Below are 13893 nucleotides of genomic sequence, written 5' to 3'. Positions count from 1 at the left end.
TAAAAAGAACGGAAATTCAAAGTCAATAAGTCTATGTCAAACAAGTGTTGGATATGTGTCAAACTAGTATATATCGACATGAGATTCCACATTGGTTGGAGAGGAGAACTAAGCATTCCTTATAAGGGTGTGAAAACCTCTTCCTAACAGACGTTTTAAAACCGTAAGACTGATGGCAATACGTAAAAGAAAACAGACAATATCTGTTAGCGGTGTACTTGAACTATTACAATCGAAATGTTTGATATGTGTCAAAATGGACCAGGGTAACTATTTGCTTACAGATACTTTTATCTATATAGATTTTGTTTGCCAGCCTTTGAGTAACTATTTCAATTTTCTGTTAATTTTTTTTTTTTAATAATTTTAAAGTTCAAACGAAAGTAAAAAAAAAAAATTGCTTTTTTTTTTTTACCTATTTTATGAAAATATAGATAAAATTTGGATGTTGGCCGATATTTGTGAAAAGTTACCATATATATACATTTTTTTTAATAAATTAAAATTTATAATTTTTATTACTTTTATGATATAATTCACTGAAAATGTTGTTATATTACATATGTCGATATCAAACCTGGAGACATGAAAATGTCGACTTGTCGAATTATTATTATTATTTTTTTGTGTGTAATATTATTTGAATATGTTCTTAAAAAAATTAATTTTTTACTTCTTGAAATAAATTACATGGAACATATCTCAATAATAGGCTTTAATAGTTTTCCATTTTTTCCCAATCATTTGAATAAATCTCATCTCAATTAAGACATTTAGTACAAACATTTATTAAAATTTGTTACGCAAAGTCAACGTATTATTAAATTTATTAACGGATTTAAATATATAGGAGAGTTTTTCGTAATAACCTAAAAGATTTTTTTTAGTTTTCAAATATTATAAAAAAATATTATACTTTTACCGTTATTAGAACTTAGCTTGTATTTTGAAATCATTCGTCAAGAAGATCGTATAGATAGAAGTAGAGTTCAAAAGTGAGTGAATCATTTAGTTTATTAGTAAAGATGAAAGTTCTTCGATTTGAGCAAAAGTTTTGGAACAGAAGCTCATTTATTCTCGAACAATCTCCACACCATTCTATACATTTTACATGACGGAGTAGCCAGGACCGCCACCGCCCTCCGGGACACTCCACTCGATGTTCTGTTTCGGGTCTTTAATATCACAAGCCTGAAACAAAAAGTATCATTGATTCAACAAAGAGACAACAACCATACAACATTCTTCCTGCCAGCATGAGCCAAAGGGAAAATGCAGGCAGGAACTCAACACCAGAAACTGTAACAAGTAGTTCAAATGAAAGGTCAAATGCAGTGGACATTACCTTGCAATGAAGACAGTTCTGAGCATTAATCTGCAACTTCATCTGGTTGTTTTCATCAGGTATGTACCTATGATACCACTCAAAGCATACACACAATTAGCAATGATCAGATGAAAGTTTTCAAGTATACGATACGAGCGTTGGCGTTTATATGTATTACTCGTATACACGTGCGGGACAATATCTTGACTCGGGTGCAGCGTATTCTTTCAAATTTACTTCCTCGGGAATCTTAGGGTCCCTTAAGCGAAGGTGGGCTGGCTGATCATGTTCATGGTTTGTGTTGCTCCTATATGATTCATATACACATTTTCAATCATTCATCAATGGCTGGAAGACCGCATAAATATCAGAAAAAGAGAAAAATGCCACGCTTTCTCACCATGAAAAAAGTGATCAGGTCATCAATTAACAAGTATCATTGTAAAGGAAACTTAGTGCCTCTAGTAGACAAAACTGATAGCAACAATATTAACATTCAACTTTACCTCATGTCAGTTCTTTTTCTTTTCTTTTCTTTTTTAAAGAAACATCAAAAGGGAATTGTATTCCAAAAAAACCAAAGACAGCTTAGGGGTCAGGGGTGGAGGGTCCCCCTTCCCAATAATTAAACCACAAGAGCCTACCAGTCCCTAATAATCATCCGCAGGGTGTAGGCTCCTCCTTCCAAACAATTAAACTTTGAGATCTCATATTGGTTGGAGAGGAGAACAAATCATTCTTTGCAAGGGTGTGGAAACCTCTCCCTAGCATACGCGTTTTAAAAATTATAAGGGGAAGCCCACTAAGCCCTGAAGGAGGGTGGATACTGGGCGGTGAGCCAACGAGGACGCTGGGGCCTTAAGGGGGGTGGATTATGAGATCTCACATCGATTGGAGAGAGGAATGAGTGTCAACGAAGACGCTGGGCCTCGAAGGAGGGTGGATTGTGAGATCCCACATCGGTTAGAGAGGGGAACAAAACATTCTTTATAAGGGTGTGAAAACCTCTCCGTAGCATACGCGTTTGAAAAACCTTGAAGGAAAGTCCGAAAAGAGAAGAGCCCAAAAAGAACAATATTTGCCTGAGCTGTTAACCAGTCCCTAATAATCATCAGCGTAGGCTCCCCCTTCCCAACGATCAAACCATAAAGGCCTAACAATCCACCGAATGCGGTCAGTTCTTCCGAACTAAATAACTAAAGCTAACATTTACCTTAGCATAGTGATGTGTCCTCCCTACTAAGTTATAGTTTCCAGTTCTCACTTTTCCTCCTCTTCTGTGTTTTTCTTATTTTATTTTAGTTTTTGGAGGAAGAGAATGCATCCCAGGAGTAGAGCATTGAACTCTTGTAAATCCATACAAATAAAAGAAAAAACTTATCAAGCACCAGTTCATTTTATTCAGACCAGTTTAGGGATTATACCACACACAAGATACAATCAGTGAGAAGCGGGTAATTGCCTGTTTAGCTGAAACTACAAAAAGGAAGTTACCTGTGTAGCGAGGTCGGCACATCGAATGACAGAAGATTATCATGCTTTGGATATTCGATTGGAGTATGTGAACTTGCAACCTTCATAAATGACAGCAAAGATCAGAGATTCAAAATAAAATAGAATTTTGATCTTTATTATTACTTGGAAACTGTAGCTTTATTATTATGTTTCTTAATCCGACAAATAAGATGCAAGATTTTGAAATAAGAAATACTCACATCTGTAGCTTGGTGGTCAGGTTTCCCATGCTTTAGTGTGAGAGGGGACCTTCCTTTAAGCACATAGCTGCAGGCAGAAAAAAAAAATTGTGTTAAAATTGTCACTGAACTGAAAGAACATAAAGAGATCTGAATAGTCTTCACACACATAAATAACTATATTAAGTGCTAGTAAACAGCTGAAGGTGAGGACGAATACGTACTGCTCCAGGGCACTTAGGGTCAAGCCCGGGATAAGACCATGCTCGAATGCCTGCAACAACAAAATTACAGCACATTTTAGCGAAAACTTTTTACTCTCCATCTATAAAAAAAATGGGAAGAGAAGAACAGCTGCCTACAGGTCGATAGTTCCGAGCTCGATATAGTTCTTCCCATATCCAGGAACCTCGCAAACTATCCCAGTACACATCCATTTTCAAGCCTCCATGAAGAGTGTCAAATGCAGCCTCAGCTGCCAGCATTCCTGTTAGAAAGTAGGGACTTGAACATTATATCCATGAAGAGTGCCAAAAGCAAGTATTTCGGAAGACATTGAATTATGTAGTATTGTACAGATATTACTGTATTCATTGAAAACAATTCATCAAAGGGGTGGGGGCAAATGGATACTTGTCCCAGAAGATACTACATCATTGAACTTAAAGGAAACAGAGTTTAGTAAGTGTACGTACGATGTAGAAAGAACACATGAGATGCATAAAGTCCAGCACTATGGATATCGGATAAGAAAAGAAGATTATACAGCAACTTCTATGGGAAGTTTGCCACAGGAATCTTGGTCTAATTATGGTAAACATGAAAAAAAAAAACGATAAACAGAGAATCCGAACGTCTAAAATACTTCTTCTGAAAAAGTTCGGCTATACTATCAGCAATCATGAAGAGAAAATACGAACAGATACTTATAATGTAAATTTTTTTGCCCTCAAGACATCGGTATTATCTATCACCTGACTTTACAATGGCAAAACCAGAACAAAGAGAGTGATATTACTTATAAAAGAACTAAACTGAAACATTTATCAACACGTTCTCACAAACAAATCCTCAGTTTATTTAGTAGAAAATGTTATATTAGTCAAAATAATGTTGCCGGGAACTCGGACCAAAAAACGTAAAAGTTTGCTTGTCTTAATTACAATCCAGAAGGCGTAAGGCAAGCAACCAGTTTGAGCTACACTTGAGAACACTAGAAGGGGTAAGATATCAGTCTTTGATTGTTTATTTTACATATTTAGGATGTTTTTAAGACTGTGAAACCGAAGAAGTAAAGAGAGGAGCTAATATTCAGAAGGAAACAAGAGTCGCGGTCATGGAGATGTCTTGAACTAGGCTAAAGAAAGAAATGAGTTCAATAAAAACAGAAAAGATAGCTTCCTCAGAAGTGATATAGAATGAATTGCTATTCTTAAAGAGTTAGATGAATTACAAATCAAAGAATTTTGAGAAGTACCCGACTTCATTGCAGTGTGTGTTCCCTTAATCTTTGGTACATTTAAAAAGCCAGCTGAACATCCAATAATTGCTCCTCCCGGGAAAACTGGATATGGAACAGACTGAAATTCAACTTGTATCATATTCCTATTTGATAGTAAATGATATTTACAGAAAATGAAAGTCATAAATCCTTCTCAGACAGTTTACAACTGAATCTGCTGCAATTACTTACAATTTAAGTTTAATGATAACAAATAACAACCAGTTTATGGATATCCATTCTTCTTTTCATTAACCTTAACTAGCCAATAAGATATCAAAGATGCAAACAGTAAAAATGAATAACATTAGATGGCATGTTGATTTTTATTTTAAATTTGCCCGACTCCAAAGACCCTTCAATTTAGAGCGATGACATTTTCTTGAAAACTCGAAGTATAACGCAATTGAGTGAAACTTTACAGAAAAGAAAGGTTTGCACACCTGAAGACCGCCTTCATTTAACGTTCGAGCCCCATATTGCACAACTGTCCCACCTTCTAGAAGTTCTTTGATGACAGGATGATGTTTTAATTTCTAACAGAAACAAAAATCATGTCAGGCTAAATAAATATTTTTAATGGGCTCAATAGGGATTCTTGAGAGGTGAATGCTAATGCAAATAATACAAAAAGAATATTTTACCTGAAATTCTTCATAAGGATTCAAGAAAGGATTCTGATAATTTAGAGCAACTACAAGGCCGATAGAAATCTGTAAATTTAAGGGAAGCTTCAGTTAGAGAAAAAAGACACAAATAGCATATTGCTCATGAAGTTGTGCATAAAAACGGCTTTGAAACCAAAGGAACTATCAGGGAACTACGTGCCGATAAACAAGGTTGCAGTATGCTCAGTAGAAATTGAAGTGAAAGATACGGGCAAAAATGACCAGGATTTTGATGACACAATAAATAGTTCTCTAGCAGAATATACAATGAAAATCCTTCTGCAAAAGGTTTAAAGTATATACATGAACGGAGATGGTTGGGGATGAAACTTAAGTTTAATTAACTGCAAGAATTTGGCTTCAAATAAGTGTACAAGTTTTAATCCCACGTGTGAGGAAGAGTGTTAAAACCCATCAACTTAAACTTTTGGGTTGATTGAAGATTTACAATGTAAAATATATCTTATTATGGAGAATGAAACATTAAACAAGACCACTCAGAAATAAATTACAATAACCCCCTCATTTGGGTCATATAGACAATATACTACAAATATAAAACAATGTATTACCTGTCTATCCTTCATGTGGTACAAAAACGAGCCTCCATACGTCTTATGATTCAAGGGCCAACCCAAAGTATGAAGCACAGCTCCTGGATCATGTTTGTCCTCGTCTATTTCCCACACCTGAGTATGTACAATTACTCATTTAATTGTAAATATTTCCTATTTTTCCTTGGTGAAACAAGAAACCAAAATTTTCTTTTCTATGTGGAACGTAACAAAGTAATTATTTTTAATTCATCTTTTGAGTCGCCTATCAAGAGCAGCTAAAGTTCAAGAAGAAAAATTGAGTTCATTTTTCCTCTTTTCCATTCCCAGAAATCTATCTCGGAAACAGTACTGAGCTAGAGAATAACCAACTAAAGTCCGGGCCAGAGAATTATATATCAACAGAAAACTAACTGATGAGCCAAGCCCCAAACTTGTTACCCCATGGTTGCAATGCAAAGTTTATCATTGTGGTCAATAACAAAAATATTATATCAAGCCAGGTAACAAAAATCTTATATAGCTTTCATAAGAATGTTCCTGTATTTCCACTCTGTACCAAATCTGACTTTTAACACTGCTCAAATATATATATGGAAAAATAGTTCTCACGAATTTAAAACTTTGAAACATCCACAGATCAACTATCAAATGGAAGAGAGATTGATGTTCAAGGGTACCTCTTTGATTCCCAAAGCATACGTCTGATGCTGGGCGTTTACTTTCTCCCTCAAACTGTATTTTTTAATTAATTTCTGTTTCATTGCACAGAAAAACAGAAAAGGAAGAAGATTCCATTAGATGGTGAAGAATGAAAGTCTGATCATATCCAACTCAAGCAGATGCATATTATTCATGAAACCTCTGATATTGATCCTCGGCATCCCTCAGCCAGAAGCGTTATGCGCCCTACATAGAAGATAAAGGACATTACACATTAGTTTAAAGTTAGCATTAAAACAGAGAGCTTAAAAAGAGAGAGAGATATAACCTCTCAAATCTACACCAAGTTGAAAATTATCCTTCTTTGAGCCATCTTTTGCTACTCCCATGTCATTAGTTCTAATGCCAACAACTGTATCTGTTGTATCATATAATACCTGTAAAATCCACCATGTAATTTGAGAATATCATCTAAGAGCTGATAAGCATTGAGAAGAAAGGACTTGAATGAATACCTCTTTAGCAGCAAATCCTGGATATATTTCTACCCCCAACTCTTCAGCTTTCATTCCCATCCAGCGAACTAACTGACTTAAACTACAAAACAAGGAAGCATGCACTTAAAGCAGCCCAATAAAAAGAATTAGAAAAACAAAGTAATAATCTATAATGGATTTTGGCAAATGGGGTATTTCTCTACAATGTAGTGCACCTCTTAGTTTTTTCAATAAAAAAGAAAGCCATGCAAAAATTTTAACAATACGAAGAAGAAGTGTAATACAAGCAAAAACTCCCTCCCCCACATCCAAATAAGGAAACGAAAGGTTAAATTCCATGGGGAGATTTCGACTTCTGATAATTTAGGAATTATAAAATGAAATGTACTAAGCAAAATGCAACGATCAAATTCTAACAATGCTAACCATACAATACCAACATCTTTGATTAATGAAAAAATAACGAGTGAAAAAGAAGAGATAGTACCCCTTCCACGCTCGATACATGCCCTACAAGACGTACTTTCCTGTCTCTTCAGCTAAATTGGTGTAGCCAACTTATGGGAAACCGCATAAATACGTATGCAGTGTGAATGAAGAATCTTTATATTTCATTGAAAAATCCATAAAGATGTATACAATGTGAATGAAGAATCTTTATTTTATTTTAGTTTATAAGAGAGAGCGAAGAGTCTTTAGATTTCATTGATGTACCTTAGGCTACTAACCACATGAAAATTATTCTTTTAGTTAACCATAATGGTGCAAACTAATCTGCATGCCGTTTAACTAATCCCCAGGAATTTGTAGCGTATAAATTCATACATGGTCACTAATGCTTGATTCAAAACATGATTAGTAAGTACCTTATCACAAAGTTTCCTTCATTATTAAACGGGGAAGGAAGTGAAAAGGCACGATTTTTTGTTAGAAACTGAAACTTATCAGAAGTTACAGGGACACTGATAGGTGCCTGCAAATAATTGGCAACAAACATTAAATCTTGAATAAAAAAGAAATGATCGCTAGAAGTTATTCTAGTTATGCTATGGTCAATCGGGATCATCTGTAATTCCCCGTACAAATTAGAAAATTAAGTAAAAGCAAGTTTTTAACATTCACTTATTGGAAATTCCTGAAGCAAAGAGTTCCTTCTATCTCAGAGATGCAAGAGTAATTATTTTATTAGTATGGAAACATAATTTCAAAAAAAAAAAAAAAAAAAAGATCGATCTGTCATTAGGAGGACTGAATTTCTATAAAGGAGAAAGAAAAGCAAATAAATTAATTAATTAAATAAAATAAACCTCATCTTCTTTCCATGTGGGGATTAGTTCATCCAATGCTCGGGGTTCAAAAACATTTCCAGAGAGGATATGAGCGCCTGTTGAGAGACAATAGAAGAGTTAGAAGGATCTATACAGGAAAAAGAATTCATAAAAATTGGGGAACATAAATCTCCATGACTACAGAGGATCTAGACACTTAAAATGGGCCCAAGAAAATGCAATGCTGCTTCCCATGAGAATAAAAGAAAAATAAATCAGAGCTAATAACATTCAAATGAACTTTTCATTGCAATGATCATCAGGTGCATCAAGTTCATGAGATGTATCCCCTTCACGTATTTCGTTGTTGCATCAACAACTCCATGCAATTTCATCCCTAGGCTGTGCAACTGTCCTTCAGATATTCCCTCGATCTTATCCTACTCAACTGGTTAAAATGGCTACAAAAAGAACAGCCCAGAAAGAAAGTGGAAGGAGCCCCAACCAGCTACAAAAAGGATCCAATCCAACAAAATCATATCAAGATCATACTTGTCCCTTCGTCGAGCCTTTTCCTTAATAGTTGGGGGAAGCATTTCCTTATCTGAATTTTGTGGGCATTCTTTACCAGCCTAATTCAAACAAATAGGGGTCATAGGCTCAAAGATGATTTTTAGGTCCTAGCTTCGCATTCAATACAAAATCTGGAAAGCTGTAGGGATGACAAAAGGAGGGCGTTTTCCTGTGCTCCCTTCTTTCACTCTGTCTTCGCCTTTTCTCCTTCTTTGTTAGAATTCTAAATCTAAAGAATAGGATGAAAGATGAATTAATTCGAGTGAACGAACTGAACTCCAAAACCTACCCTTCACCTGAACCTCTTTTCCTTCATAGGAGAGAAAAGAAGAAGAAACCTAGGTAGAAATCCCCTGGGTAGAAAAGAACCAGGTGTTGATCCACCTAGCCTAACTATTTTTGAAGACCAAGCCTTGTTTACGGTGTTTGATGGTGAAGGAGAAAGAACCAAACACTGACCTTCCTCTTTTTCTTAAGGCGATTGATAATGGCAAAAGCCGCTTTTATAAAGCCTTCCTCTCCCTCATTGAACTCAAAGGATTACAAAAAGAAGCTTGAATTGAGCCCCTGTCATACCTTCATCCTTAGCCACGATGCTTGGCATTGCTGAGAGAGGGCGAACCCAAGAACACTTCCTCAACACTTGACCCTACTCAACTAGCTATGTTTTCAAGTCCAAGAAGTTACACAGCTCCAACACATTGGTATATTCTAAAACGCAAAGTTCAAAATGAACCCAGATTCTGTAGCAATTTGATATACTATGTATGATCCAAAAATAGAGACCAAAGAACAAATCAACAGTACACAAGCCAATTATCCAAGAAACCGCAAATCAAAACACAATTGCACACATTTCATATCAATATCCATCCGAGTATGATCAAGCGGCTTACCAACTTCAGCGCCCTTCTCTACTACACAAACAGATAAATCAACACCCTTCTCTCGACACATTTGCTTCAACCGAATCGCCGCCGATAGCCCAGCAGGTCCGGCTCCAATGATAACAACATCATATTCTATAGACTCTCGTTCCGCCTCACTACTGAATCTCCTAACCAAATCCACGCAACTCCGAACCGTGCCTCTGCTGTAACCTCTTAAACTAAAGTATTTCAGCCAATTCCCAGATGGAAATTTTGAGAGATTTGCGTTATTTGGTTGTTTTTGAACGAAATCGGAGATCAAAGAAGAGAAATGAGATCCAGAAGTTGAGGCATTGGCGCGCAGGTAATGAAGGGAAGAAGACGATGTAAAAGCAGAAAGGGATTTGTTGGGAGACTTAAATTTGGAGAAGATTGAGCGAAAGTGAGGCATGATTATTGAGGAATTGTAAGGATCAATGAAGAATTCTGAGAATTGAAATGGAAAGTGTAATTAGACATCAGAGAACGAAGAACAGAATGCCGAATGCCAAGGCTTTTGTGCAGTAGAGACGTGTGGGGAATTTTCTCTTTCTAATTCGGGATAAGCTTCAATTATCTCAAGAGCTATGAATCATGATGTTCGTAACTATCCAATCCAATCCTTAGAATTAAAAAAATAAATGATATTGTTCTGAATCATCGTGTTCATAACTGTCATCTTAATCACCATGTTCATAAGATTTTTTCTTTCTAATTCCGGATCAAATTTACGAATATGGGATTGAGATTCATTGTTATTTAAAAAAAAAAAGAAAATAAATTATGAACGTAGATGAGATTAATAAATTTAGAGTAGACTGTAAATTTCATTCTCATTCATGAGAATTCACGTATATTTTATTCTCATTTTCTAATTTACACGTGGCCTTAGTGACTGCTACGGAAGCTAATTACTATAGCCTTACCATAAGAGCAATAAGCGAGTCACGAGCAAACAACCTATAACTTCCGAATCCGAAGGCCCAAAAGATCTATTGGTCGGCCACTGCTGCCTACAATCCTGTGTGCAGGGTATCCGCTGATCGGAAACCTTTCCCAATAAAGAAGGGCTTCTCATTGAAGAGCTGTTCAAGGTAAGCAAAGCTTTACTAACCAAATACCAAATAGAAGCAAACAAATTCCCCCGTAAAGGCACTTTGGTTCAAAAGGGGCCGCTCTAACGCTAGGATCTTATTTGCTATGTCCTCATTCCTTCCGTGGAGAATTTTCTGCCTAGATCACTCGTCGGTTAATCTAATTATGATGAGCTAATTATATTGAAAAAGAATACATTTTTCTTTCTTTCATTCATCTTAGCCTCCCCTGCAGCTAAAATGATCCGAGATTACCTTTCAACATCTGACTTTTTTGGTTGGAGGATGGAGAAGGCGACTTCAATAACGTTTACCGTTCAATTAAAGTATCATTAAAAGGAAGAAAAAGTATTCGTAGAAGTGGAGATCACATTAAAAAAAATGTGAACTTTATCAAAGAATCTAAACCATCCATAAAATACACATTAAAAACACATTGATAGCCTCTCAAAAAAATTGACAATACCAAAGCTAACAAATGAACACTCGCAGTCAAACTGGAAACACAAAAATACGGCAACTTAGCTAGCTTTGTTCGCTCTATCTTTACACAACATGTGCCATTCCTGAAGGACTGCAGCTTGAAGAGCAAGATGCTCAACCTCTTCTGCAGTTAACTTCGACAATGTTGACGGTCCCTTACCGTTTTTTTCCTCACCATCTTTCTTCTTTTTCTCTCCTTCACCGTCTTCCTCGTCTTCGTCTTCGTCTTCTTCGTCGTCTGATTTTGGGGTCTTTGATGGAGGTTGGGCTGCCTTGAGCAAAGCTATCCGTTCCATTGATATCTTCAGCCTCTCTGCAGCAGCCACTTTAACTTCCTCTTCAGGCATGTACTCAACGCCTCCATCAGTTATATCGTCCAACCAACCTTGAGGATCGGCTTCGATTTCCTTCGTAATTGATGCATCAGATGCTCGAACGACGAATTTGCATATCATGGTTGTTGTCTCATCGCCGAGATCTACATTTCTGCTTACTTCACTAGCTCCGAATATCATCATCCCCACGAACCCGCCATACCATGTTTTTGCAGCCAAACAAAGCTACAAGCATTCAAATGGGAACATGTTAGTAATGGATGCACAGAACACTAATTATTAATTAAAACTGCTGACGAACTAGCTTCAGGTTCCAAGGAGTACAACATTAATATTCATCTTATTTCTTGATACCAGTTCAAAAAGACCTTAAGAAGCAAGGCCACCAAGAGTAGAAATGGCAACTGGGCATGTCTAGAGCAGGGATAATAGAAAATTCCAATCCCTATGTATCTTTCTTATTCTCTGAATTCCTCGTTCTAATCAATTCCTTGATTTATCCCTCACAACTTCCGTTAGGCCACGGGTTACCACAGACATCGTCGTTGTCGGTTAACTGTGCTAGCCATAACTGATGTTCCAATCTCCAAGTATTTACCACAGACACACTGCCACAATTCTAACATGAGAATTCTCTAAGTATTTTTACTTTGAAGTTTGCATCCAATCGACTGCAATGGTTTTATAATAGCTGATACCTTCTTGAACCACATGTTTGTACTTGTGGATGCAAATACAAATAGTTTTGAATTGTAATATTTTCCAGACAATTTTAGTATATTATCATGAGCATGGTCATAGATTTTTTTTGTCCGTTTTTCACGGAGGTTAGGGAGTCAAACATAGAAAAAAGAGCATAGAACAGACCTGAAACCCAGCCAAAGTTCGAATAATATATGAGCAAACACTGTGGAAAGGCTTGGTGGACAGCGATTTCAATCCACTCAAAAAAGGAGATGCTCCATATTGCTGCGCAGCAGTAGCCTTGAAGCCAGTCCCCTCATAAATATAAGTGCCAGTATACTCTACAATTGCAGGTAAGCTGGGCCATAGGCGGAAAAACTCAACAGGAGATATTTTATGTGGCGAGAGAAGCTCGGTCAGCGGGATTTTGTAAGGAAGACACCTCAAAATCACAGGTTCTCCTAGCTCTGGCCTTAAGCTTCTCTTTTGTCTGATAATATGAGAATCTTCTTCAGTGTAATCACCTTCGTAATCTCCAGCCCCACCACTTCCATAGAAGGGGTAGTACAGGACTTGAACCCAAAGGGCACATCTCTCGAAATGCGAGACACCGACTGTTACACTGCACAGTACTGGGTCCTGGAGAAGGCAAGTGAACAAGGGATTTTCAAAATTTTAACAAAAAGGCCTAACATTTCAAACTAGTAATTTATTGGAGATTAATACGTGGTACTGCAACGTATGAGAGCTTACTCTCTTGCTTGAATGCTACATCTATTAATATATTCTTCAAAGAAACAAACTTTTCATTGATGAGCCACATTCATTAATTTCACAAGCTTAATGCTAGGCTGCGGCTAACTCAAACATTCTCATTCTTGATCAAAATTTCATAGGTAATGTTAATAGTTTCGCTCAAATTAAACTGATAACTCCACTCAAGCTTTATATTGTTGCCTACATGTAAATAGGCTCCTAAACAATCACAGTTAAAAGTAATTTAAAATGAAATCTGACCATCAATAGTTCGCATACTTTTTCTGTCACCTAATTGAAAGTTCATATCAACCACTAAAAACGAAGAAAAAGAACAAAAGAAAAAAAATGATACATTACAAATGGGTACCTGTGACACAAGATTACGCAGCTGTCTCACTGCTTGAGGAGATCCATCCATGAAATACAATGATCCAGACAACCCGACTCGAATGTCCACCCGATTCAGTTCAAGCTCAGTTAAATTTAGAACCTGCAATATGTCAATAGATTCAATAAACTTACACCCAGAAAACCAAATAAATATCCAACAGAAAGTGAAAAGAGATGGCGAATGAAAACATTTTTCAGATACTCCTTTATTCTTGATTGTAGAAATTGGGGATATTTTAATTGAGTTACGTCAGCTAAGCTAGTCTTTATATATAGCTCTTTCTTGGCTTTAATGGGTATTGAGTCTCTCAGCTAAGCCAGTCTTTTTATAGCCATTTCTTGGCTTTCATGGGTTTTGAGTTTCTTCAGTTAAGCAAGTCTATATATATTCTCCACTGCCCCGCCCCCCCCCCCCCCCCCCCCCCCCCCCCCCCCCCCCCCCCCCCCCCCCCCCCCCCCCCCCCCCCCCCCCCCCCCCCCCCCCCCCCCCCCCCC

The 13893-nt window shown here is 36.9% G+C and overlaps 2 protein-coding genes and 1 long non-coding RNA gene across 4 annotated transcripts in view; 1 reads left to right on the top strand and 2 right to left on the bottom strand.

Moving 5' to 3' along the window:
- The first annotated feature begins 118 nt into the window (after nt 1-118).
- Nucleotides 119-13893, top strand: part of LOC111457568 — a 19394-nt gene continuing 5619 nt past the window's right edge. The window contains exons 1-2 of the long non-coding RNA XR_002712958.1: nt 119-129; nt 977-982. This is a non-coding gene — a long non-coding RNA (uncharacterized LOC111457568). The remainder of the gene's footprint in view (nt 130-976; nt 983-13893) is intronic.
- LOC111457563 (electron transfer flavoprotein-ubiquinone oxidoreductase, mitochondrial) lies at nt 989-10245 on the bottom strand. The gene is made up of 18 exons (XM_023099843.1): nt 9642-10245; nt 8212-8288; nt 7771-7877; nt 6923-7004; nt 6736-6844; nt 6607-6653; nt 6425-6499; nt 5763-5879; nt 5167-5235; nt 4966-5058; nt 4499-4601; nt 3384-3508; nt 3246-3295; nt 3043-3109; nt 2822-2901; nt 1506-1634; nt 1346-1412; nt 989-1191 (listed from the first exon to the last, which is right to left on the bottom strand). Exons 1-18 carry the CDS (start codon nt 10063-10065, stop codon nt 1108-1110), a joined length of 1905 nt encoding a protein of 634 aa, XP_022955611.1. The 5' UTR covers nt 10066-10245; the 3' UTR covers nt 989-1107.
- LOC111457561 (protein TPLATE-like) overlaps nt 11115-13893 on the bottom strand; it is a 7558-nt gene continuing 4779 nt past the window's right edge. For both annotated transcript variants that reach the window (XM_023099839.1, XM_023099838.1), the window contains 3 exons: nt 13376-13498; nt 12433-12888; nt 11115-11790 (listed from right to left, as the gene is read on the bottom strand). In XM_023099839.1, coding sequence (XP_022955607.1) covers nt 11269-11790; nt 12433-12888; nt 13376-13498 — 1101 coding nt within the window. In that variant the 3' untranslated portion in view covers nt 11115-11268. The remainder of the gene's footprint in view (nt 11791-12432; nt 12889-13375; nt 13499-13893) is intronic.

This window comes from Cucurbita moschata, unplaced genomic scaffold, assembly GCF_002738365.1.
Source record: "Cucurbita moschata cultivar Rifu unplaced genomic scaffold, Cmos_1.0 Cmo_Scf00020, whole genome shotgun sequence".
Lineage (NCBI taxonomy): Eukaryota > Viridiplantae > Streptophyta > Magnoliopsida > Cucurbitales > Cucurbitaceae > Cucurbita > Cucurbita moschata.
Note: the sequence above shows the minus strand (reverse complement) of the source record. Positions and strands in the feature narration are given on the sequence as shown.